We start from the raw sequence: 24,025 nt of genomic DNA, 5'->3' as shown, positions 1-24,025 counted from the left end.
TATCCCCTCCCCTTCCTAGTTCTGGCTCCTTCAGAGGAGTTTGCTTTGAACCTTTGAACTCCCCAAGCAGCATCTTACACCTTCAGGCCAAGACCTAACCATGTGGGGCCAGAGTCCCAGGGTCTCAGAGGTAGGGCTGCAGAGGCTTGCGTGAGGTCCAGTGTCCACCCTCTGGCCACTTGGCTGAGAGCATGGTAGGGAGGGAGGGTGATATATTGGGGCCCTCCAGGCTGGCCTGCATCTCACCGTTTCTCCTCTGAAATCCTGGTAGTCTGTCAGTGAGAGGTCCTTGTCACCCTCCCCTTGCCTTCTCCCGCCCTGCAGAGCCCTACAAGTATCAGGCATCTCTATCTGTGGTAACCTGGCTGGTGTGCAGATGGGCAATGACTGCTGGGAACTCCATTGCCTGGAACAGGTGTCCAACCTGATGGCCAGATGCCAAGTGACACTACTGGGGGAGGAGATGACTCTTTCACTGAGACAGGTGTTGGTAGGGCAGTGTTTGTAGACCCGAAGCCCACCATCATTGATGAAGTTTGTACCAGAACCTATCACGAGCTCTTCCACCCTGAGTAGCTCATCCCAGGCAAGAAAGATGCTACCAATAACTATGGCCCTAGGCACTACACCATTGGCAAGGAGATCATTGATCTCACCTTGGACCAAATTCAAACCAGGGCACAGATTTTCAGGGCTGCTTGTTTTCCCACAGCTTTTGTAGTGGTACTGGTTCTAGGTTCAATTCCCTGTTGATAGAACCTGTCAGTTATGGAGAGAAGTCCAAGCTGGAGTCCTCCTTTTACCCAGCCCCCAGGCTTTCACGGCTGTAGTTGAGCCCCACAACTCCATCCTCACTCCCCACCCCACCCTGGAGCGCTCTGACTGTGCCTTCATGGGCACAATCGAGCCTATCTACGAGCCCATCTACAACATCTATCTTAGAAACCTCAATACTGAATGCCCAACCTGCACTAATCTAAGTAAGCGGATCGGTCAGATTGTGTCCTCCATCACTGCTTCTCTCAGATTTGTTGATTTGACCATCCTGGTGCCTTTATCGCCACATTTACTTCTCTCCGGCTACATGTGTCCTTGTTATGTCTGCCGAGAAAGCCTACCAAGAATAGCTAACTGTAGCAGAAACCACAGATGCATGCTCTGAGCCAGCCAACCAGAGGGGGAAATGTGCCCCCTGCTGTGGTAAACACATGACTTGCTGCCTGTTGTGTCATGGCGACAAGATTCCCAAAGATGTCAATGTTGCCACTGCCACCATCAAGACCAAGTGTACCATCCAGTTTGTGGACTAGCGTCCTACTGGCTTCCAAGTTCCCATTAATTACCAGCCTCCCACTCTAGTACCTGGTGGAGATCTGGCTAAAGTACAGTACAACACCACAGCCATTGCTGAGGACTGGGCTTGCCTGGACCACAAGGTTGATCTGATGTATGGCAATCTCGCCTTTGTTCACTGGTATGTGGATGAGGGCATGGCAGAAGAAATTTTTCTGAGGTCCATGAGGACATGGCTGCCCTTGAGAAGGATTATGAGGAGGATGGAGTGGGCAGTACTCAGGGAGAGGACGAAGGTGAAGAGTACTAACCTGTCTGCTGAAATTTTGCACTCTCTTGTCTTGGGACTGTCCTATTTCCATTGTTCTGTGAAGCTGTCCATTGTGGCCTTAACTTGTCAACAAAAGTGATTTTTTTTTATTATTATCAAGAGGCTATTAAATCACTTATTGATTATACACAATGGATGATACATAAGCTTTAATCCCATCTACAACTTTATCTGATACCATAATTCAATTTAGATATATTGCATAGCATGTGCCAACAATCATACTAGCCAAATAACCAAATAAACTCCATGACTTTCCTTAGGTGACCCTTTTAATGGTGAACTCCATGTCACAACACATTAAATTTCAGTTCAACAACACCAAAGTTTGTGGAGACAATGGCTTCTGTGGCCAAGCAGTTTGCAAGTAAATTCAAATGGAACCTGGCATCTCCTTGAAGGAATTCTAGTTTCACCCTATTGGGGTAGTTTACCAAGATGACTTCAAGTAGACTAATTTTACACAGCACATTTTTTTAAAAAAACACATTTATTCAATGTCATGATTAGACAATTACATTTAGCAATCAACAGCATGGGTGAAAAAACAAACAAACAAAATCCTAAAGACCTTTTTTGGAATGCTTTACATTTTCCACAGGATAGAAACTAAAATAACCTGTTAGACAATTAACAAATACGGTCCTCAAGCTTTTTGCCCATACACGTGAGTATTGTCTGAAACATGTCTTCTTTGGAGCAACTCGGCCCCACTACCACTGTGCTTGGCTGAGTTCACGGATCTGGTGCAAGTGGTTTCCACGTTGCTTTTCTGGCTCTCCTCTCCTGCTCAGTTTTGCTTCCTCGCAGGAATGAAAACTGTCTGCCACTGCCATTAGCTACCACTGCTGCGGGAACCACCACAGCCACCTTGGTTTCGTGGTTTGGCAAAGGATCAGCTTCCACCACCATAGATGCCAGAGGCACATTCTGCCTCCACAATTTCCTCCTTTCAAGGGCCCCAAATGTGAAGATTGATTGTTGTCATTGCCAAACTCATTCTAACTTCCGCCACTTCCAAAACTGCTTCCAACACTAACAAATCCATCATAGCCATTCCCACGCCACCATACCTGCCACCACCACAACTGCCACCAAAGCCACCATGCCCAATGAAGTTCCCTCCATGGCCAAAGTGGTCTCTTCCACCAAAACCACCTCCACGGCCACCACCAAAGTCTCCAGAACCACTTCCACCTCTTTGGCTGGATGAAGCACGAGCTTAGTTAGCTAGGGCTACCCTTACTTCCCAGTTGTGGCCATTCACAGTGTGGTCTTTTTGAATGACAGTCTTATCTACAGAGTCATGGTCCCCAAGTGTTAACAGAGCAAAGCCTCTCTTGTTGCCATTGCCTCAGTCAGTCGTGATTTCAATCACTTCAATGTTCTCACGCTGTTCAAAACAATCTCTCAGATGACGCTCTTCAGTGCCTTCTTTATGCCACCCACAAAAATCTTTTTTTACAGTTAAGTGGGCACCAGGTCTTCCAGAATCTTCTCTTGAGATCATTCCCCTTATGTGGCCTTGCATTCATGGCTACATTTCCCTCCTTCACAGTGGCAAACCCGACAAACAGCCCAAAGCCTCTGTTCCGCTTGGTGTTTGGGTCTCTCATTACCACACAGTCTGTGAGCTTTCTGCGTTCTTCAAAATAGCTCCTCCGACTCTCGTCAGTTGTTTCAAAGCTCAGAGCTCTCATGAAGAGTTTCCACAGCTCTTCAGGCTCTTTGGGAGACTCTGAGTTAGGCCTGACATTGGAGGGGAGACTTTTCGATGCTTACTCGCCAGCATCCATGGGCAGAAAAGGCTGATGTTTCCTTTAAGTTTCTATTTTAAATGTTTAAGAAAAGGATGATATGTCCCATGTAAATGCTATTCATAAGAAAGGTGAAGTGGCTATGTAACTAACATGAAAGTAGACTTCAGAACTGAAAGTTTTTTTTTTTTTTAAGATTTTTATTTATTTATTTATTTTATGTATTTGAGAGAAGAGCACACAAGTGGGGAGCAGAGGGAGAAGCAGGCTCCCCACTGAGCAGGGAGGACCCAGGCTGGGCTCAATTCCAGGACCCTTGGATCATGACCTGAGGGAAGGCAGATGCTTAACCAACTGAGCCACCCAGGCACCTCAGAACCCAAAGTTTTATCATGGATCAAGGAGGACCTATAATAATGATGAAAAGTCAATTCATCAAGAAGACGTAATAATTCGAGATGTTTATGCCTATAGTCTGAGCTTTAAAAACAAGGGCGGGGGGCGGGGAGGTTGAGAACCGAAAGGGAAAAAGAAATAAACCCACAGTTATTGTAAATTTCCAGTTTTCTCAGAACAAGTAGAAAATGATATTTCAAGCAATTTGACCTAATTGACGTTGAAAACCCACCTGACCTAACAGCGGCGGAAGATCACAGAGAACATTCACTAGGCTACACCATGCGCTGGGCCAGAAGTAAGGCAAGTCGAGAGTTCTCAAGAACTACAGAACACCGGACAAGTATTTCTGGGGACACCGGACAAGCATTTTCAATCAAAAAGTTATCTATTCCAAGCAGCGGGTGTGTGCGCGCGTCCAGCGCCGTGTGAGGGAAGACGCCCTCCCCAGCAAGGACAAGGTGAGAACAGGTGCAGCGCCCCGAGCAGTGGCTGCTTCTAGACCTGGAGAGGGACGCGGCAAGGCGGGTGTCTTGGCGGGGGCGGGAACAGGGTGGCGGCTGGCACCCCGGAGAAAGACCCTGGAGGCGAGGCGAGAAAAACCGGCTGCGGGCCGGGAAACTCTGAAGGAGGCTGGTAGGAAGCGTGCGGGACGGTCTGCCGCGGTGACCTTTGCGCAGCCGTCCACGAAATCCCCACCGAAGGTCGAGCCTCTCTTGGTTAATTCCGGGGTGGGGGGTGGCATCCAGCCTCGCCGGGGAGGCCCGGTCTACCAGGGCCGAGCGCGCGGGCTCCAGGCGGCCGCCGCTGCCCTCCATCCCCGGGAAGCCGGCCCCGGAGGTCTGGGCGCAGACCGGCCCGTGCTCGCGAGCGCGGACGACGGCGCAGGCCAGGCCAGCCCCTGCGGCCACCCGCGCGTAGAAGCTCCGGGCGATGCCGCAGGGGGTGCGGGCGGCGGGGCGGCCAACCCTCCGATCGTCCCCGCCACCCTCACCTCCCAGCCGCCGGGGTCCGCCCGCGCACCCGAGGGTCGGAAGACGAGCACCCTGCGCTCGGGCACCACCTGGCGGGCGCGGCCCGGGCTCCGGCCGGAGGGGGCGCCGCGCGGGCGGGCGGGGACAGGTGGCGGGGCGGGGCGGGGCGGGGCGGCGGCGGGGCGGGCCGACCCCCGGGTCCCAGACAGGCGCGCAGCCCCGGCCGCAGAGGCCGCAGAGCGCGGCGCCCGCCCGCCCACCGCGCCATGGCCCCGCGCGCCCGGCGGCGCCGCCCGCTGCCCGCGCTGCTCGCCGTCTGCGCGCTGCTCGGCCCGCTGCAGGTAAGGAGGCCGAGGCCGCTGCCGCTCGCGCTCCCGCTCCGGCCCCCGCCCGGGCTCCGGATCCCGCTCCCGCTCCCGCTCCCTGCGCACCGGGGCCGGCGCGCGACGCCTCCGTGGGAGCCGGGGAGGGACCCGGGCGCCGGGGCTGCGAGGCGTCCTGGGACCCGGGCGGAGACGCGGGAGGCGGCGGAAAGGGGCTCGGCGGCTTGGACGGTGGAGCGACGGGAGGGCGAGCGGAGGGGTGATGGGGGCAGAACCCGGGGTCGCGGGGCCCCAGCACCCGGACACGGGCTTCCGAACGTCCACTGCGCGGCGGGCTTTGAGGTCAGTTATCCAGGTTCCCAGGCCGCTGCGGGGCGTCCCCCGCGCACGCAGTCAGCGAGCGGGAAAGTTCGGAGCCGCCGACGTGCCCGCCTTGGCCGAGCGCTCCCGTGTCCAGCCGGTGCTTCCGGGCCAGTCCGAGCCCCGCGGGAGCGCTAGGCCGGGCCCTTCACCCGGCTTCGCACCCTCTCCCCGACTCAGTTTCCCTGGTCATCCGAAGACCGAGAGAGCAAGGCCAGTCGCCTCATGGGGATGTCTGGAGCGCGCGGTGAAACCGAATTTTGGCAGTTTCTGCGGGAAAGCGGACAGAAGATTTCCTTTTTATGCCCCCATCCTGTTTTTTATGTTACCCCCCCCCCCCCCCCCGACAGCTTCAGGTCCACCAGCTCAGGCTCTGGCCCGGAATAACCCTAGAATCACTTGTCCTTGGAAACAACTTTGATGACTTTAGGACAGAACACTGTTGGCTGTTGGAGAAACCAAAGCCCTTGGGGTGCTTCAGGCTCTGGGGGCGGGGGCGGGGGGAGCCCGAACTGCGCCCTGTTGTGCGCGAGCTGGGCTCAGGCTGGGGCTCGGACTCAGGCAAGCCCAGCGGCGCGGGGCTCATCCTCGCTGGGGCTCCCCAGCCCAGGATGTTCCCGGGGCTCCGCCCCCCCCATTCCGGGCCATCAGCCCTTGCCCTTGGGAGGGCTGCTTGGCTTTGGCGTGAAGAGGGCGACGTGCCAGGAGATGAACCTCCCCTCAGATCCTTGTTGCCACCTGGTTTTCAGAAAGAAGTTTCGTGACCACATCACTCAGTACCGTTGCCAATAAATAAACTGGTTCCTGGTTTTCTGTCCTCCTGGAGGAGAGCTACAGAGCTGCAACCCCAGCACCGCAAAAGCTATAAAAACCTTGTACACTTGGAAGTTCCTCAGAGGGAAGAGTAAATGGTGGTGGTTTTCTTGGTTTTCAGCAGTTTCAGATTTCCCTTCTCTGTTACCGTCAGATTGAGGCAGAAGGGCCCAGAACTCCGTGTGTTTGGCGTGGGGGGAAGCTGGCTTGGGATTTGAAGTCTTGACAAAAGTAATAGGAATGTGAGGTAGGCTCCAGCAGAGAACTCTCTGGAAGGTGCATTCTATTCCGCTCCTATGGGTATGGGTCTCTTAGAATGATTGAGGGAAAAGAAGGCGGAAAAACCTAATGGAATTATTTCATTTTAAGCATGTCAGGTGTTGCTTAATGAAGTGCTGGACAGGTTGGACAGGGTGCTGCCTCATTTAAACAGTTAGCTACCTGAGAAAAACCTACCCAGTCTGCAGTTTCAAAAACGCATCTCACGCTGCTATTGCAAAAACTATGCACATAACATCTCTTCATTCAACGCGGTAGGTCTGATATGAGCCGCTGATGCCTCCAAAACAAATCTATTTTTCGGAGATAGCTTTCAACAAGTGCTGTTTCCCCTCCCTTTCCCTTTTGGCCACTCGAATTCGGTGCAGTTTTGAATCACCCCTAAACAGGAAACCAATGATACTTCGACATTTCCAATGGAATGCTAGGAGTTTGTGCCCAGTGTCGCCAGTGGGAATCCTTCCGTTCTGCAAGGTGGAGCCAGGTGCTGGAACCGTGGCGGTTATGATCCACAGATGGTAACGTGGTGTGTTCTCGCAGCGTGTGGCTCTCTGCGTGTTTCATGACTGCTTCTTGGGCCAACCTATTCTACGTGTTCAAAAAAGGGAATGGCTTCGGCAGTCCACTGGCATTAGCCACCACACCCTGGGCACGGCTTGAAGAACGCTGAGTGAGAGGCAAGGATATTGCTTTCTATAAAATCGCTGGCAAACCTGGCTTCTAGAAAGTGCTTTATCTACGACTTTTTTTGAATGAAACTATTTCGTTTCATCGACATTATGGTAGATAGATAGAAATGTCCCTGGAAGGCTGAAAGTTTTGCCCTTTATTTATTTATTTTTAAAGATTTTATTTGTTTATTTGACAGAGATCACAAGAAGGCAGAGAGGCAGGCAGAGAGGGGGAAGCAGGCTCCCCGCTGAGCAGAGAATCCGATGCGGGGCTCTATCCCAGGACTCTGGGATCATGACCTGAGCTGAAGGCAGAGGCTTTAACCCACTGAGCCACCCAGGCACCCCAAGTTTTGCCTTTTAAAACCTCTGTGTGCCTGTATCTATGAGGGAATTTGTTTTCAGTGTTTGCCCACAGACAACAACGCTTTATGTTTTTATGTTGGTAGTTCTGCTGTTTATTCCAAGTAAGAAAATAGAGAAGCTCGCTGCTGTTTTCGCTAAGGTCACTGATTAGATGAAGCCGGTTTTTGTCCCCAGTTATCTAAGACCTAAGGGCAGACCTATTGAGATCCAGGCCGACAAAGGTTTATGGCTTGTGACTCCAGGCTCATGAGAAACAGGACAGAGACAACAGCGTTCACAGGCCACTGTCTAGTCAGAGGACTAGACGGATGAACCTGTAATAATAATAAGGCAGCATGTGATCAAGGAAGTGCAGCGTGGGGGCGGAGAGCAGGAGGGAACCAGTACAGCTAGAGCAATCAGGGTGGACTTCTGGAGGAAGGGGTTTTTCCTGAGTAGTCTTTACAGCATGGACAGGGAATCAAGGGCCAGAGAGGGACTGAAGCCAAGAGGCTGTTGGGGAAAGGAAGCTTTCTAGTCAAGAGAGTGGTGTGAGTGGTTCAGGCTTAAAGGAATCTTAAAAAACAAAAACAAAAACAAAAACAAAACCTCACTTTTTTTTTTTTTAATGACTTTATAAATACTACAAAGCGCTTAATCAGGAAGACCCACAACAGCCAAGACATTAAACACCTACAGTTTCTGAGCTAGCTTTCATATGGCCTTTGCTGAGGTGGTAAGGTAGAGTCATCAGAGACAGAGAAGCCACAGGGCCCTGGAAAAGCCTGTGGGGAGACCCCACGGAGGAAATCCCCTAGAGGGGAGCTGTAGGCTTTGGAGAGGCACCTGCTCGCTGTTCTCCTGCCCCCTCCTGTCCTAGAGAGAAGACTTGGCTATAGGTTAATACTTTGGAGAACCACAAACGTGTAGATCGGTGGTCTTTTAGTCCATTCTGTTGATAACAAAGTATTTCAAATGCCTCGCTTGCTACTTCCTTCCCACTACTCCCCTCCACCCCCGCCACGACAGATCTGTAATATAAACACATTCTCTGTGTTGATAAGGAAATATGAGCTTGCTTTTTCAGTTATCTACCAGAAATTCTTACACCAGGAAAACTGAAACAATAAAGGTGTATCTTTGAAGGTCAATAAATCAGTGCTTTATGAGGCCATGAAAAGGGGAGTTCCAGACCAGGGCCTCCTTTGCAGAGACTGTTGTGTTGAGAAGGTGCTGCGTGAACTTTATCACCATGTCAGTATTAAAATTTCCCCCGTTGTATTTTCCCATTTTTGAAGTACAGAGAAAAACTAATATTGTTTTTCCCACATGGTGTGTCTAAGGTGCCAGAGGTTTTGTCTGTTGTCTAGGCCATTTTTGTTTTGTCTTGGTTAGGTTTTGGGTTGTGGTTTTTTTGTTTGTTTGTTTGTTTGTTTGTTTTTGCTGATATGGGTCTGCACCCTGATGGTCATTGGCTCTCCAGGTGATTCACTCCCAAGGGCACCTGCCCGCCCAGTCGGGTGGCCTCCCCAGACTGCCAGTCCACCGTCTCCCAGCAGCATCCCGACCCTAGCCCGCAAGGGAAGCACCCCTCACAGGGCCTAAGGCAACCTGACCCCACCTCCGCGCACCCAGAGCTGGTCTGGGGAGCATTCTGCCCAGCAGGTGAGTGTCCCCCGCCCCCCAGCAGCAGGCACTGCCAGGCTCTCCACCTGGTCGGCAGAAGTCAGTGCCTTTCTCTTTGTGCTTGCAGTGGGGTGGGCTTCCCGCAGGGTCCACTGCTAGAAACTCCTTTCATGTTTTTTGCGCGGAGAACACGGAGTCGGGAGAAACCAAGAGTGAGACAGTGGGCTTCAGCAAAACAAAAGACTTGGTCGGTCTAAAGTTCGCAGTGAGCTTTTGAGGTTGAGCCCAGAGTGGGCGGCGAGTGAGATTACGCACGGCCCCATATCTCTGTCCTCATTCCGAGAGGCGCGCTCCGTCTGTTTCCTGCCACCCAGACCGACCTGCCCGCGCCCCTGCAGGCTTCCCCGCTGTCTCTGAAGTCAAGGGCGGGCGGCCGGCGGGGCTCTGCCTCTGCCGTTCTCACAGCAGCGCGCGCACACGCGCGCACACACACACACACACACACACACACACACACACCCGTCAGCAGTTGGAAGCACATGCTTCAGGGATGTGTGCAGATAACCTGACGTCTGCATTCGCCGCCTGGGCCCCCTCCTCTGCCTGGCCCCTTCCCAGCCTTTCATGTCCGCGGGCTGCTGCATTGAGAACAGGGGACCCAAGAGTGAGAAGTGACACCGAATCTGTGTTCATGTATTTCAACAAAATGAGCACTTACTACGGCGTGTGGGACACTCTGCAACAGGCAGAGGAGACAGAGACCAGGGCCATAGCCACCCCCCACACACCCCCTCTCCAGGAGGCGCACAGCTAAACCTGCGCACAGAGATTCGAGGAGGAGGCTTGCTTACTGGGAGCATTTTCCAAGTGCGGCGGGCACCCGGGACAAGGAGTGCTTTAACCTGCTTGAGAGAAGAGCTCCTTCTTCCTCAAGGTCCAGTCTTGTACATCTAAAGCCCAGAAGGAGGGACAAGGGGGCAGCATTTGGGCTGGGGGACCCCGGGCGGCTGATGCCAGGAGACGTGACAGTGCAGGGTTTTCGGGGAACTCTAAAAAGGACCGTGCTCCTGGACTCCCAAGGACATGTGGGGAGAGGGAGAGAGAGCCAGCCCTGGAGAGACTTCTGTGCAAGCAAAATAGTTCAGATTTTATCTGGCTGCTCTGTGGGCTGGGGAGGGTCATGCTCAGATTTGCGCGTTACAAGGAAGGGGGTGGGGGGGGGGTCCAGGGGGCAGTAAGGAGGCCACTGCCCTGGTTTGGGGGGAGCCAGTGAAGGCTGGAATCAGGTCGGTGTAATGGCAAGAGAAAGGAGAAGCCAAGTGCAGGAATGATTTCAAAGCTAGCCGAGCAGTGCTAGGCGCCCACAATACAGGGGCAAAGGATGTGGTTGGACTGAATACTTAAAAAAAAAAAAAAAAAAAAAAAAAAAAAAAAAAAAAAGATGTGATGGGTGTCAGAGTAAAATAGCTGACCATTTGAACTGTGTTTCTCACAGCTCATTAAGGAGACTTCTGTCCCAGGTTCAAGTCAAGAAGGATTTTTTTTTTTTTTCCTAAGCCAGTAAGAAATGAATTTTAGGCCATTGAATTTCAGCTGCTTTGGATTATTTTACTGTGTGGAGAGACAAAGTTCATCACCCTCCAGCGAGGTAAACAAGCTGAGAGCCCCCAAGGCACTGGGATCCTTGGGAAATTAGTGTGCTCTGGAATTTAGAGCCATTTCCTGACTTAAAGGTGCCTTTGAATCAGAAGTTCAGGATGTAGGCAGAATCTGAAACTCTCAGACTCAGGCAAGAGAGAGATAAGGGGCCAGGATCCCAGAGGGTCCATCATTAAAGCAGGTGTGACCTGACCTGCGGTCCTCCTGCACTGGCCTCGAATATGTCCCCTGCTCCTAAATAGAAACCGTATTTACCTGGGAACCAGGGCGTAGCAAATCCTTTGCACTTAGAAACAACACATTTTCCCAGTGGATTGTGGTGCCTACGAGAAGCGTTTCCCTTTCTCTCTACCCAGCTCCCTTCTGCCTCGCCTCCACCACCCCAAATCTAGCCGAGCAGGTGACACGGAGGCCCGGCGGGCACCAGCACAGTCAGAAAGCTGCCAGGTTTCAAAGTGGAAGGAAGAACCGACTGCAAAAACTATGCTTCCAGTTTATCAGAATAATAATAACTCATTACATTTCCTGTTCTCTGTGGAGAGTGCAAGGGCCACTTCCTCCCGCCACCAGAAATTTGAAGACTTTCCATTAAAAATGAGGAAGAAAAACTCTCTTAACTTTTTGTGAATGTGATGGTTAAACCTGGCAAGTGGGCAGGGAGGCCTGCGGTGGTGCATAAATCCTACTGGCTGCGCAGGGTTTGGCCCACGTGGGTTCCCATGACACCCCTGAGTTGGAAAACCAACCACTTCCCCAAGGTATTGATTTTTTAAAAAAATATTTGTGACTCTTTGCAATGCGGATAGCAGTGAACTTGACAGTGTGTATCTTTAAGTAGCACGAACAACTTGCCAAACCCCTGTCTAGTTAAAAGAAACCTGTATACAGGGCCCTTCCCTCCCCTCAACTTTGTACCCAAGATATTAAAGCAGAATCATGTCGAAAACTTCCCCGGTAATCGAGAATCTGTTCCATCTTAGAGCAGACTGGAGATTTTTCACATCCGCCTTCGCTAAGCCAGCTCCCTGTTCATAATTCCCTATATCAGGAACTTCCCTATAGCAGACCTAAATCGAATATGTCACAGTTTGACCCATTTCCTCAAATTTGTTCTTTCAGGGGGGTAAAGATCAGTTGGTCAATGTTCTTTATTTTAATGTTTCCACTGTTGAAGATTGTTGCCCACAACTTCCCTCTGCCCAGAGTTATTCATTCTGGTTCCTTGAACCTCTCTGTCAGCTTTTTTTCCTTTCAATTCAGTGGATCCTGATTTATTACTTAGTGGCAAAAACTCACAGACATCACAAACATACAAACAGAAGGCCAGAAGACCCCGTGGAAAACATCAGACCTCTGCCACATGCCCTTGACCCGAAGGCTCCCCATCTGGGAAGGCAGACGAGACAGGACAGTCCACACTCCTTGCAATGCCGAGGGTCTAAATCCCTACAAAAGAGGAACCCGGTAGATGGCCAGGAGCACGGGGCAGGGCGGAGGGATGACTGGAGAACTGAGCACGTAGTTCCTGACCTGGTCCTGGAGGGTAGGGGTGTCTCTGAGGGCAGGCAGCAGGGGAAGGGGCACGGGAGACAGGGCAAAGCTGAGTCCAGTCCTGATGTCTGGAGTCCAGGGCTGGCCAGAGAGACCAGGAAAGGGTCAGGCCGACGTGGCAGTGGAGGGAGTGTGGGCTGACTCGTCGTGAAGGGCTGTGTGGACGAGCCTCAGGAGCTGAGATGCGACCCCGTGGACAGTGTGGTCCCTGGGTCCGGCATCCCCACCACCTGGGAGCTTGTTAGACATGCGCATTCCCAGGCCCTACCCCATGTCACTGCATCAGAACTTCTGGAGGCAGGGTCAAACAATCTCTCCAGGGGATTCTGAGGCGCCAGTAAGCTTGAGAACCCCTGCTGGAAACCCTGGGATTCCCTAAAAAGATTCTGAGCCAGCTCGACGTTAACATTGTAGGATCAGTTATATTAAAAACACCTGCCATCTGTTGGCTCCCTTCTGGGTGCCAGGCTGTGCTTGGTGCATTCACTCTAATCCTCACTTGGACAGGACAGGGGGAGAGGGAGGCCCAGGGAGCCCCGGGTCGCACAGCCTGTAAGTGGCGGAGCTGGAACTCCTAAGGGCCCCTCCAGAGGCAGGGCCTTCCCCCGCTCAGGGAAAGCGCTCACGCAGCCGACTGCACAACCCGCTGAAGACCTGAGCAAGACCCTCCAGGAGTGCGGGGACCAAAGCAAGCTTTCCGGTGTCTTTGGAAATACCATAGCCAGGCTGCTCCCTCATGAGAGCTTTCTTCTGTTAACTGTTGTTATGCAAAAAGAAAAACGCTGTGACTTGACGCAGGTCAAGTTTCAACCAGTGCCCTGAGTACCCAGTCCAGGGTCCCTGGCCAGTTGACCCCTGACTCAGGTGGAAAAGAAATGTGACAGATTGAATCACCCCTGCCACTTCCTGGTGCAGAGATATCTCTGACTTCTCTGTGTTCCACCCACCGGGAAGACACCAGACTATCGCTCACCGTCGTCCTGAGTGTGTCCCTGTCTTGCCACCTGCCCCGTTCTGTGCCAATGAGGTAGGGGAGGGGAGACAGGTGAAATGTAGCTCTATTATCTTTCTAAAGGTTCTCTATGGCTTAGCATTACTATAACCACAGTGGATCTGGGGACACCTCTCTTGGCCCAAATGACCTGACTCCGATTTTGATGTCTCTACAGCAGCATGCTTCTGAATCCTTCCTATTCCGAACGGCCATCTTTTAGTGTTGTAGAAGTCACTGCCCTAAGTAGTAAGAGAAAAGCTCCAAACAGGAGAGTCAGAACATACCTAGCCTCTGGTCACCATCACGTCTTGAGCTTTCCCTTGGCGTGAGAGGAGGAGTCCCCAGTGGGGTTTGTATTATCCACACCCAGTAGCAAGAAACTTGGACACAGACCCCAGACCTCTGGCTATGGAGGACCAGTCACAGGGACAGCTGAGTTCAGTGGGAGCATACCTGAAATCTGTCTTAAAAGTTAACCCTTAATTTCTAATGGCTCCAAGGTTTAAAAATTTTTAAATGAAATCATAAAACATTGCCCACCACGGGGCTCCTAGGTGGCTCAGTGGGTTAAAGCCTCTGCCTTCGGTTCAGGTCAGGATCTCAGGGTACTGGGATTGAGCCCCGCATTGGGCTCTCTGCTAAGTGGGAAGCCTGTTTCTCCCTCCCACTCTCTGCCTGCTCTCTGCCTACTTGTGATCTCTCTCTGTCTCTCAAATAAATAAGTAAAATCTTTAAAACAAAACATTGCCCCCTTCCGATGAGTTCAGATGAGTTCAGACGAGTTCCATGGCTCAGTTGGTTCCGGGTGACCAGGCCCTTAAGGTCCTATATATACGTCAAATTGCAAACGGGCAAAGGATCAGAATGTACTGCTGACTGGTTGTTATCCTAAGGGTGCAGAGCGGCCCTCGCAGGCCGGTCGGTGCAGAAGGGGTGAGCAACAGGCCGCTCGTTCTGCCTGCCCCAGGAATGCAGAGGGACTTCAGGAAAAGGGCCAGGGGCACCCATTCCCGGGCCTGAGGCCGGGCCAGCTGTGTTGTGTGCTGGTTGGGCAGATCTATGTTCTCCTATCCCTATTAGAAAGGAGAATTTGAGGCCAGGAAGAGATTTCTAAGCTCAGTTTTGCAACCGCCTTCCCTCAGGGTGGCTCTCAATTTGCCCCAAATTGGTGGAACTCTTCTAAGCCCATGCTTGGAAGTGTGAGTTTAATCCAGAGCTAGGAGAAAACGATTGTGTCTTCTGGAAAGGGAAGTTAGGAGCTCACAGTGGTCCTTCAGGAAAAACGATTCGTCAGTTCAACAAGAATCTGAGCTTTTGCTACGGGCCTTTGCTGTACCCCTAATTGTTTTAGCCGGTTACTCTCTCTTCTTTCAGGACGCAGGAAGTGAGAGAAAGGAAAGCCTCCAGCATAGTGCCTGGTACACAGGCGGTGTGTCGTAAGGGCCGTGTGTTGTAAGGGCCGACTCTTCCTTCACGTCCACTCAAGATAAATGGCGTCTGTATCCAGTAGTGGGAGGTGGTTCTCAATATCCATTATATGGATGGAGATGACTGTGTGGTGTTTGGGGATATGAGAAAGTTCTGGATCTTGGTCTTTAACATGATCTCTGACCTTGCCACACAGAGACCAGCTGCCGCAGAACCGGGAGCCTGTTAGAAATGCAGGATCTCAGGGCCTGCCCCAGACCTATTGAAATCATCCGATTTCTGGGTAATTCTGTGCACGTCTGAGAAGCGCTGGACTTCACTCTGAGGGCCAGGGACCAGCTAGTCCCTTCTCTGGCCACTTCAGGGGCTCGTGGTCTTAGTAGCTCGGTGCATCCCCAGAATGAAGGCCAGCGCGCTCTTGGAAGCACAGGGGTCCTTGACTTTAGCGGTGGGCACAACGGAAAAGTAGCTCTCATCTCAAATGAATGCAAGCTTCAAAAAAATCAGGATGTTGAGAGAAAGAAAGAAAGAAAGAGAGAAAGGAAGAAAAGAAAAAGAAATGAAAGAAAAAAGAAAGGAAAGGGAAGGAAAAGGCAGGCGCGGGGAGAAGAAAGGGGAATTCACTGGAGCCTCTCGGTTGATAATACAAGGACAAGTCAAAGCCTTCCTAATTACTGTGTTTAGGAAACAAAGGGTCCTTGCACTTTCCTTTCAAGGAGCCCACAGCTGCCAACTTGTTTCCCTCTTTTTATCTGTCTGGGAGACAAAGACACTTGCAATTGGAGTTTTGAAATGCAAGGTTATTTCTTCATTTTCCCTGGGGCCGTATGTTTTCTTTTCAAGGAACAGAGATAATGACTGTATTGTGAGGAAAGCACGGAAGAGGGCTGAGCAGAAATCAATAGAGCTTTGACGGGCCCCTTTCTGAGGGAGGAGAGAGTGAGTGCAGCCACCGTGCTCCTGGTTTTCCTTCAAGAGCACACCTGGAACCCAGGTTGGGGGGGGGGGGGCGATGCTGATGGGGCCACACACGCCTTCCAAGATGCTGATGAAGTCACTCACCGAATGCTTGCTCAGTCGAAATGGCCAGTATGTCAAGACGCTGAATAGGCCGTAAGTTAGTGTACGTTTTTGGGGTGGTTTGTTGTTTTTTTTTTTTTTTTTTTGCTTCACACTTGACCTAAGTCAGATTTTTTTTTTTTCTGTGCCTAATATCTATTCCTAAAAAATCTTACAGCAAAGTGGTTAAGAGAGTAAATTCATGGGGAACGCCTGGGTGGCTCAGTCAGTTGAGCGTCTGACTCTTGATTTTAGCTCAGGTTGTGATCTCAGGGTTGTGGACTCGAGCCCCACGGTGGGGGCAGGGCAGGGGGTCCACGCTCGGGGGGGGGGGGGTCTGCTTCAGAGTCTCTCTCCCTCCGCCCTCCCGCTGTGTCCACGTGTGCTCGCTCTCTCTCAAATAAAAAGAAAGAAATCTGAAATGACTAAGATAACACATTTTGCATCATGTGCACCTTCCCACAGTTAAAAATTTTAAAAAGTTCACCTCTGATGGCAGATGTTGTCATCCCAGCCCTGATTATTTAAGCCTTGACGGTGTCCGTCACCCTTGGCAGGGAGCCGGCCGTCAGTGCCACCCAGTCCCAGCGCTGCGAGGGCACGTTCCCTCGAGATCAGGGTGATTATGTAATGAGTTGTGTGACTTCCTGGACCGCCCTCCCCTCACCGCACAGGGCCCTGGGGCCCTGATGCTCTTCCTGACCCAGCCCTGCGCACTTCTTGGAGTTCTGCAAATGCTCCTTATGCCCACAGACAATCCTCCTTCTCTTGACACTTGCTGTGAACTTGGCTTCTTCCCTTCCTTTATCCGGGTCTCTACCAATGTCATCTGACCCGCACTTCCTTTCCCAGGCTCGTCACATCACTTCGCGGACCCAGACTGCGTTCTGGGTTAGCCCGTCCTCTGTGTTCTACCGTGGACGCTAAGCAAGGACACTCCTTCTCCCCAGGGCTCCCCCTGCTTCCTCCTCTGCCTACCTGCCCAAGCACCTGCCTTCACTTCTCCCTGCTCTGCCTGCACCCCTCAGCCCTGCCCCCCTCACCCCTGCCCTCTGGGGTTAGTGCGCCTCCCTCTGTGATCTCTTCCCAGTCCTGGAGGCTCTCTCTCCTTCCCTGCCCGTGTCCAGGGCCGGTCAAATGCAGACACTCGGTGTACTTGGATCTTTCCAGTCCATGCAGAGCAGCTCTTGCTCTGTTTCGTGGGTCTCTATTACAGTTGTCCGTCTGTCTGTGCCTGTGTCCGGTGCTAAGCACTTTGAGAGGCCAGGGATGGGCTGATTTCTTCAGTCCCGCACCCAGCCAATCCCTTGCCCAAGTATGAGGGCTCAGTAAAGACACCTTTGAGGGTCTGATGATAGCAGAGCTTTCGAAGTGATCACTGCCTTCTAGTATTAAACCCTAGGCTAGGGCAGGATTGTTTTCTGGTCATAAGCACAGCAAATGACAGGCAAAGGAGTGACTGGCCTTACTCTGTTACTTGCACAGTGAGTAAATGAATCACAACCGCATCATGGAGTGTGGTCTCTGTGTGGGGAGGGGGTTGATTCATATTTGTTATTTTCAGTGAGACAGTGGGAGTTGACCAGCTGTGATGAATATCCTTCGAGTCTGAGTTTTACATCCTCTTTGTTACTGGAAACATATTCATAAAATGCATCGTAGGATGTTCCAGATCTTTTCAAGATTTTATTTATTTATTTGAGAGAGAGAGAGCAAGAGCGGCATGGGGGGGGGGTGGGATGGCAGAGGGGGAGGGAGAAGCATGCCCCCCGCTGAGCAGGGAGCCCGACATGGGGCTCTGTCCCAGGACCCCAGGATCATGGCCCGAGCTGAAGGCAGATGCTTAACTGACTGAGCCACCCAGGTGTCCCCTGTTCCAGATCCTTTAATAGCAGGTCAATTAGCAGAGTATCTGTGACAGTCATAATGTTCTTCACAATCAAACACAGTAGACTCATCTTTTCATGTTAATTACAGAAAACTTGAGCCTCAATTTTAGCAGATATTTTCCCCCAAGAGTTGTGTATAAACTATATTTCTGTGAAATGAATTATATTTTAAATACTCAGGGCATTTTCTGTTCAGACCCTCTGATTCTCTGTACCCACTTCTGTTCTGACTTGAGCCAGTTCCTGGCTGGTTCAAGGGTGTCTCCAAGTGTTCAGTGGTCCCATAGCTCAATATCTCCCAGGTCAGGGCAGTATGCTAGGTGATCTGTTGGCGTGTATGGAGGGGGGTCCCCAAAAGCTGCCCCTTTCTTCTCTTTGTGCCTTTATAAGCTACTGTCTTCCTAGATGCCTGTGTAACGTTGTTCTGAAGTGTGGAACCTGAAGCTTTTGTTGTACAAAAGGAAAATAAGGCTGATACTCTGTAAATCTCCAAGCCTGAACTTCTGTCAGTTCATTTAAATGAAAATGTGTAGAAGGCATTTGGTCATAACTCAGTTATGTCCTAGTTAACAGAAATCCCTGGCAGATAAAATCTAGCAGCCACTTTATCAGCAGCCGCCCTGAGTAAACTGTCTCTGCCCTCATCCAAGTGCACCCCGTGTCACAGACTGAACCCCCCCCAGACAGAAAACCACTGAGATGAGTCTGACCACTTGTCACGATTTCAATCCTATGAGAAAACACTTCTTTATGTGAAATCAAATATGCTTTTAAAAAGGGCATTTTTTTTCCCCCTGGGCGCCTGCATGACTCAGTCGGTTAAGTGGCTTCATGGGCTCAGGTCATGATCCCGGAGTCCTGGGATCGAGCCTGGCATCGGGCTCCCTGCTTAGCAGGGAGTCTGCCTTTTCTGCCCACCCCCATTGCCCCACCCCTGCTCATGCTCTCTCTTGCTCTCTCTCTTTCAAATAAATACATAAAATCTTAAAAAACAAAAAAACAAAAAAACACTAAACCCCACCCCTTCCCCCCCACCCCATTCCCTCACCTTGGTACGCCCAGGGAAACTGCCAGGTCTTCAGAGTCTCCTGCAGGTCCCTCCTCTTCCCCTTTCCTGGTTACAGTCTTCCCTTTACCTCCTCAGGGAATGATCTGCTCTAAGTGACGGATGCTTACCAGCCCTGCCCAGGTAGGCGTGGTGGAATCCAGCGCCCCCATCACTGGCCGCTGGCCCAGGCATGGCCGTTGTGCTGAGCGAAGAAGGCGGTTGGTTACCTCGCTCGTTCTTCCACAAGTTAGTAGAGACATCTCAGCTTCAACGGGGGGAAGCGGAGCCTTCCTTTTTCTGAGTACTGCTGCCTCGTGTGCATGGATGATCACATGTGATCTCACGGCGGCGGGAGGCGTGCGATGATTAGCCCCATTTTACAGGTGAGAAGACTAAGGCTTAGAATGGCCCTCCCCCTTGTCCTCAGGTTGTAGAAAGGTGGCCAGTTTTGCGGAAGCGATGTCAAGCTCCTACTATCCCAGCCAAACAGGAAGCTCCGTTCTGGGCACTGGTGGGAGGACGCTGGAGCCCACTGCCCTAACCATGCGGCGGCCGGGCCAGGCCCTTCCTCCCGGTCCCATGCTCCCCTCTTCCCGTGTCCCCCCGGCCCTTCCCTCTGTTCTGCTGAATTCCTGCATGCTGGCAGGTCAGACTTTATTTTAGTTAATATTTCATTTTTCTTTCTTTTTTTCTTTTTTCTCTCTTACTGGACCTCTGAGCTACAAATGATTCCTGTGTCATTTCCACTTCTGGTTATGAACTTTTAACCAAGAAGCATGAGGGGAGGATGCTTTCTTTTTATCAGTACACGGATGACTGTGCCGTGGTCGAGGACCGATAGAGAAGAGCATCGGGAGACTCCTGGAGGAGAGGAACTAAGAAAGGAGTAACCTCAGGGTTCCTCAGAGCATCTCCGTGGGGAGGGTGCTGACCTCTGAGACAGCTGTGAGGGGAGGACCTCTCTGGCCTGCCTCCACAGCCAGAGGAGAGAAGTCGTCGCTCAAGGAAATGCTCCAGCGGCGGCAGCGTTTGCTAGGTTGCTCTGATCTGTACAGTCGTCTTTATCGCTGTTATCTCTTGTTTGTCACTTACTTGTTTCTAGAAACAAAGTCTTCAGGGACAGTTTCCTGGCGTGAGACCATGCTCGTACACCAGCTGTCTTGGTATTCGGAGGGACATAGCTCCCTGGTCCCCGGTACTCCGCTCTGAGCAGGAACAGTTTCAATGGTGACTTTGTTTAAGGACGCTTTTTCTCAAGGGCCGTGGGACTATTAAGTGAGGTGTTAGTTTCACATTTCATAGTTTCTCTCTTAACAAAAACCACATCTCTCAGTTCTGCAACATTCAGAAATCTGATACCATCTTTACTTAAATTATAGCCAAATTTCTCAAATAGAGTCACAGATGATATTTTATAGAATGAAATCTATGGAAAATCCCTCATTTGTTTTTCTGGGTTGAGTTCTTTTTCCCCTTGATCTGACAGAAGGGGCCAAGCTTCTTTCTGCTCTGTCAGATGTCAGCATGAGTCTTCAGTAGAGCCAGAAAATAATTTTAGTTTCTGTGATGACTTTCACTACAGTTGGGTTGCTTAACAGCACAAAAAATAAGTATTTAAGTCAACCTTCTCTACAGGATCTAGATACAGACCCACGGGTCTCTGTCACTCCACTGGTAGAGAGGTTGTGTTTCTTCAGTTTCCTTTTTTTTCAGAATTGGATCCTATGTGTCTTTGCATTGGGAAATAAATCCACGCAGCTTTATACAGAGAAACCTGATTTACAATTTATTATCTTCCCCCTTCCCCCCAAAGTCTTTGTACCAACTGTGGACATGCTTCTTCCAGACAAGTCTGCCATCTGTCAGAATAAACAGCAGCCTGTACGCCTCAAAAAAAAATATGCGCGCGACACAAAACATACAAAAAAGTAAAGCAACAGAAGGCAAATCAATTAAGTGTCACATCTTGCCATTTTAGCTCCTTTTTTAAGGACTTTCCAAGGAATGTATGCGGGTGGGTGGGCAACAGAAAGCCTATTTGCCATAAACAGACTCTCGTGTTCCTTATTCATTCAGGGGAGGTGTAGCAGAGAAAAAGGTTAGTTGACATAAACTGTGGGCCAGACATTGTGTTAGTAGTTTATTAAGAACTGTAGTAAGCAGGTGCCTGCGTGGCTTAGTGGGTTAAACCTCTGCCTTCGGCTCAGGTCATGATCTCAGGGTCCTGGGATCAAGTCCTGCATCAGGCTCTCTGCTCAGCTGGGAGCCTGCTTCCGCCCTCTCTCTGCCTGCCTCACTACCTACTTGTGATTTCTCTTTCTGTCAAATAAATAAATAAATAAATCTTTAAAAAAAAAAAAGAACTATAGTAGGACCCTGTCGATACATAGCTGGTTTTTCTTACTCCCACTAAGAAGTCCAAGTACTGTTGTATTATTCACCAAACACAAGGGCTGTGAACAGACTTGCACCAGGCTGACCTCCAGATCAGCTGTTTCGTAGAATCGTTTCCCCGGTGGATCCCAGGTCACTTCTCCCCTACACCTGCCTGGGACGCACAGGGGAACGGTCGCACTGGTCCTACTGGGAGAAGTGGTCGGGAGAAGAGTCACGGGGAGACTTCCCTCTAAGCCTGTGGTTACTTTTGGATTTTACATCACATGACTGTAGTCTTTAGTAACTAGACATTTGTTTGTTTATTATTTGAGCGAGAGAGAATGAAAGCGCCTGCGCGAGGAGAGGGGCAGAGGGAGAGCAAGGCGGACTCCGGCAGACTCAGTACTGAGTGTGGAGCTGGACACGGGGCTGGAACTCATGAACCTGAGATCACGATCCTGAGGTCATGACCCTGTGCTCGCGACCTGAGCAGGAACTAAGAGTCTTGACGCTCAACCGACTGAGCCACCCTGGCACCCCTAATAACTAGAAATTTAAAAAAAGTGGTTCCACTTTATTTGTTTAATGAAGACAACAATGGTTCAAAAGCTCTATTGCTTTAGAAGGAAACAAGTCAAACTTAAAGGACAACTGGAAAAAAAGATCCGGATAACTAGAAGGTTGTGTATCTCAATTCAGTTTCCAAAGGCCTTCTGCTGCTGGGTCTTGAGCAAACAAGAAGACTGTAGGTAGACCAAGAAATCACCCCATTAACTGCAGCCTTAGGCTGAGTTCCCCTATTCTCCGGGGGAGTACGGTTCTGTAACGCTGGAGCAGTAATTTATCAATTTACTGCCCTTCTACCGTTGCTATGGATCATAATAGCTACCACCTCACAACAGAGAGCTTGGTCTTGGAGGGTGGCCTCCGGCTCCAGTTCTGAGCAGTTGGAAGGGAAGGCTTGACGACCAGCAGGGTCTCCAGGGGCCTGGTGAGATGGGAGACATCGGAACCCAACTCTGTAGGCAAAAGAAAGGATGGGACTGGGAGGGGCTGGCGGGCGTCCATTCATGCCCACTGAAACATGCCATTCAGAGGATGTACCTGGCAAGGCATCCAGGCAGAAGGAGGCTGGCATAGAGGAGCTGCAGTGCAGGAAGGAGATCTAGCGCAGGCTAACCAGAAACCAAACCCTAGCAGGCAGGCCTCGGGGACTTGGAAGCTGGGAGGCAGACAGGTAGACTCAGTCTGGCCTGCAGCTCTGCGAGACGAGGCAAGTCTCCAGGGGACCAGCAGCAGGCCAGCAAATCAGAGATTTGGATTTCCTAATCATTACAAGCACAGGTACTGTGGTTCAGAGAGCAGCCCGGAGCCTGTTCCTGGGAGCGGAGCACAGCTCAGGGTGAGACTAGCACAGGGAGGCCACCGCGACAGACGGCACTGGGTCGGGGGAGCTGCGAGGTCCTCTAGTGGGAGGCTTCAGCCAGGAGCTGCGTCTCTGGAAAAGGACGGAAGGAAAGTTGGTAGAGAGCCGGCCGCGAAGGGGAAGGAAGACAAAGGCATGACTTGCCTTCTCCTGAATGTGCAGCCATCCTCAAGAAAATGGTTCGATTCTTTCTGTTAACCCCCAAACCATAGTTCTTTACGTATATGTGTATGTAGCCTGTTGCGTTGTATTTGTGTTGCCATTGTGAAGGTCTGAAGCCACACTGCAAAGTACAGAATGTGCCTAAGAACAAAATGACATTCTGTTTAAGCTCTACCTCCAATTAATTTTCTGCCTCACCACTGCAAGTTTTCCAGAAGCAGAACGGCTGCTGCTTCTGAAAAGATCCATAACCCTAGAGCTCTATCAAGCAGCTATGTTGTTTTGGGGGTGATACAAATGTTCTAGAATTATATGGCAGTGGTATTTGCGCGGCCCTGTGAATATACTAAAAACCACTGGCGTGTACCCTCTCAAATGGTGCATTTTATGTGAGTTATCTATTGATTTTTAAAAAAGAAGACACGTCCAGGTATAGAGTCACAGTGAGCTTAGGAGTGAGGAATGGAATCGAAGGGTCAGTTTGAAACTCAGTTTTAGAGCTACGACACCTGCTCACCTCTGGAATCCGTACACCTCCCCCTTCTTGCCAGGAGGTATAAGGCCCCGGGTTAGACAGCGGGCTGAGTGGATCCCGGCCACGCTCCCGGACGGGCGGACAAGCCGTCCACCTGCTCACATCCGATGGTGCACGCCGGACCGTGCTGTGGAGCCCAGGGCAGCGCCAGCAGGCTTGTGACAGCGTCACAGGGTAGCCCTCTCACCAAATTCCCCTAAAAAGAACCTCTCTGTGTGTACCGTAAAGCCCGAGTTTATCTCACAGAGACTGTTGCAGCTTGCGGACGGGGCAGAAGCAATTGATAACCTTGATCAGCCTCTGTCGTAGGGCGCGGGAGCGCTCACACGCCGGTCGGCTCAGCCCAGGCCAATGGGGCAGGATTCGCACGGGCTGCCTCCAGCTTTTCCGTGTTGCTTGGGCCCGTCTCTCCTCCATGCCCGTTGCTGTGCGAGACGCACCAGGGCTGCCCACTGAGTTGCGGCTGCCTCTAAACACGGGAAGGGACAGAGAAGGGGAAGGAGGGGTGGTTTCTGTGCGGTCCTTCTTGCTGGTTTCGTCGTTCAGCCCTTGTGCCACGGCTGCGGCGCGGAGCCCCTAACTCGGGAGCCCGTGCCCACGGGGAGCGCCGGCCGACCTGGCCCACCTACAGCCTTTCCGGCGCAACGGGCTCTGTGAGCCCATTGACCTTGTCGTTGACCTCAGAATGGTCCCTGCCCCTCCCCACCTCCCTCCATAAGCCCTTGCCGGT

At 51.4% G+C, this 24,025-nt stretch overlaps 1 protein-coding gene and 2 pseudogenes across 3 annotated transcripts in view; 2 read left to right on the top strand and 1 right to left on the bottom strand.

Moving 5' to 3' along the window:
• Window positions 1-370: 370 nt before the first annotated feature.
• Window positions 371-1,603, top strand: LOC131811060 (tubulin alpha-1C chain-like; annotated as a pseudogene).
• Window positions 1,604-2,329: 726 nt separating this feature from the next.
• On the bottom strand, window positions 2,330-5,019 carry LOC131810932 (heterogeneous nuclear ribonucleoprotein A1-like; annotated as a pseudogene).
• Window positions 4,960-24,025, top strand: part of TNFRSF11A (TNF receptor superfamily member 11a) — a 49,525-nt gene continuing 30,459 nt past the window's right edge. For 2 of the 3 annotated variants that reach the window (XM_059139116.1, XM_059139115.1), the window contains exon 1: window positions 4,960-5,092. In XM_059139116.1, the coding sequence (XP_058995099.1) occupies window positions 5,018-5,092 (75 nt within the window). In that variant the 5' untranslated portion in view covers window positions 4,960-5,017. Of the gene's footprint in view, window positions 5,093-18,876; window positions 19,180-24,025 lie in introns of those variants that run through there. The other variant, XM_059139117.1, reaches the window with a different exon arrangement.

Source organism: Mustela lutreola, chromosome 11 (genome assembly GCF_030435805.1).
Source record: "Mustela lutreola isolate mMusLut2 chromosome 11, mMusLut2.pri, whole genome shotgun sequence".
NCBI lineage: Eukaryota > Metazoa > Chordata > Mammalia > Carnivora > Mustelidae > Mustela > Mustela lutreola.
The sequence above is the reverse complement of the archived record's forward strand: the minus strand, read 5'-3'. Positions and strand labels throughout refer to the sequence as shown.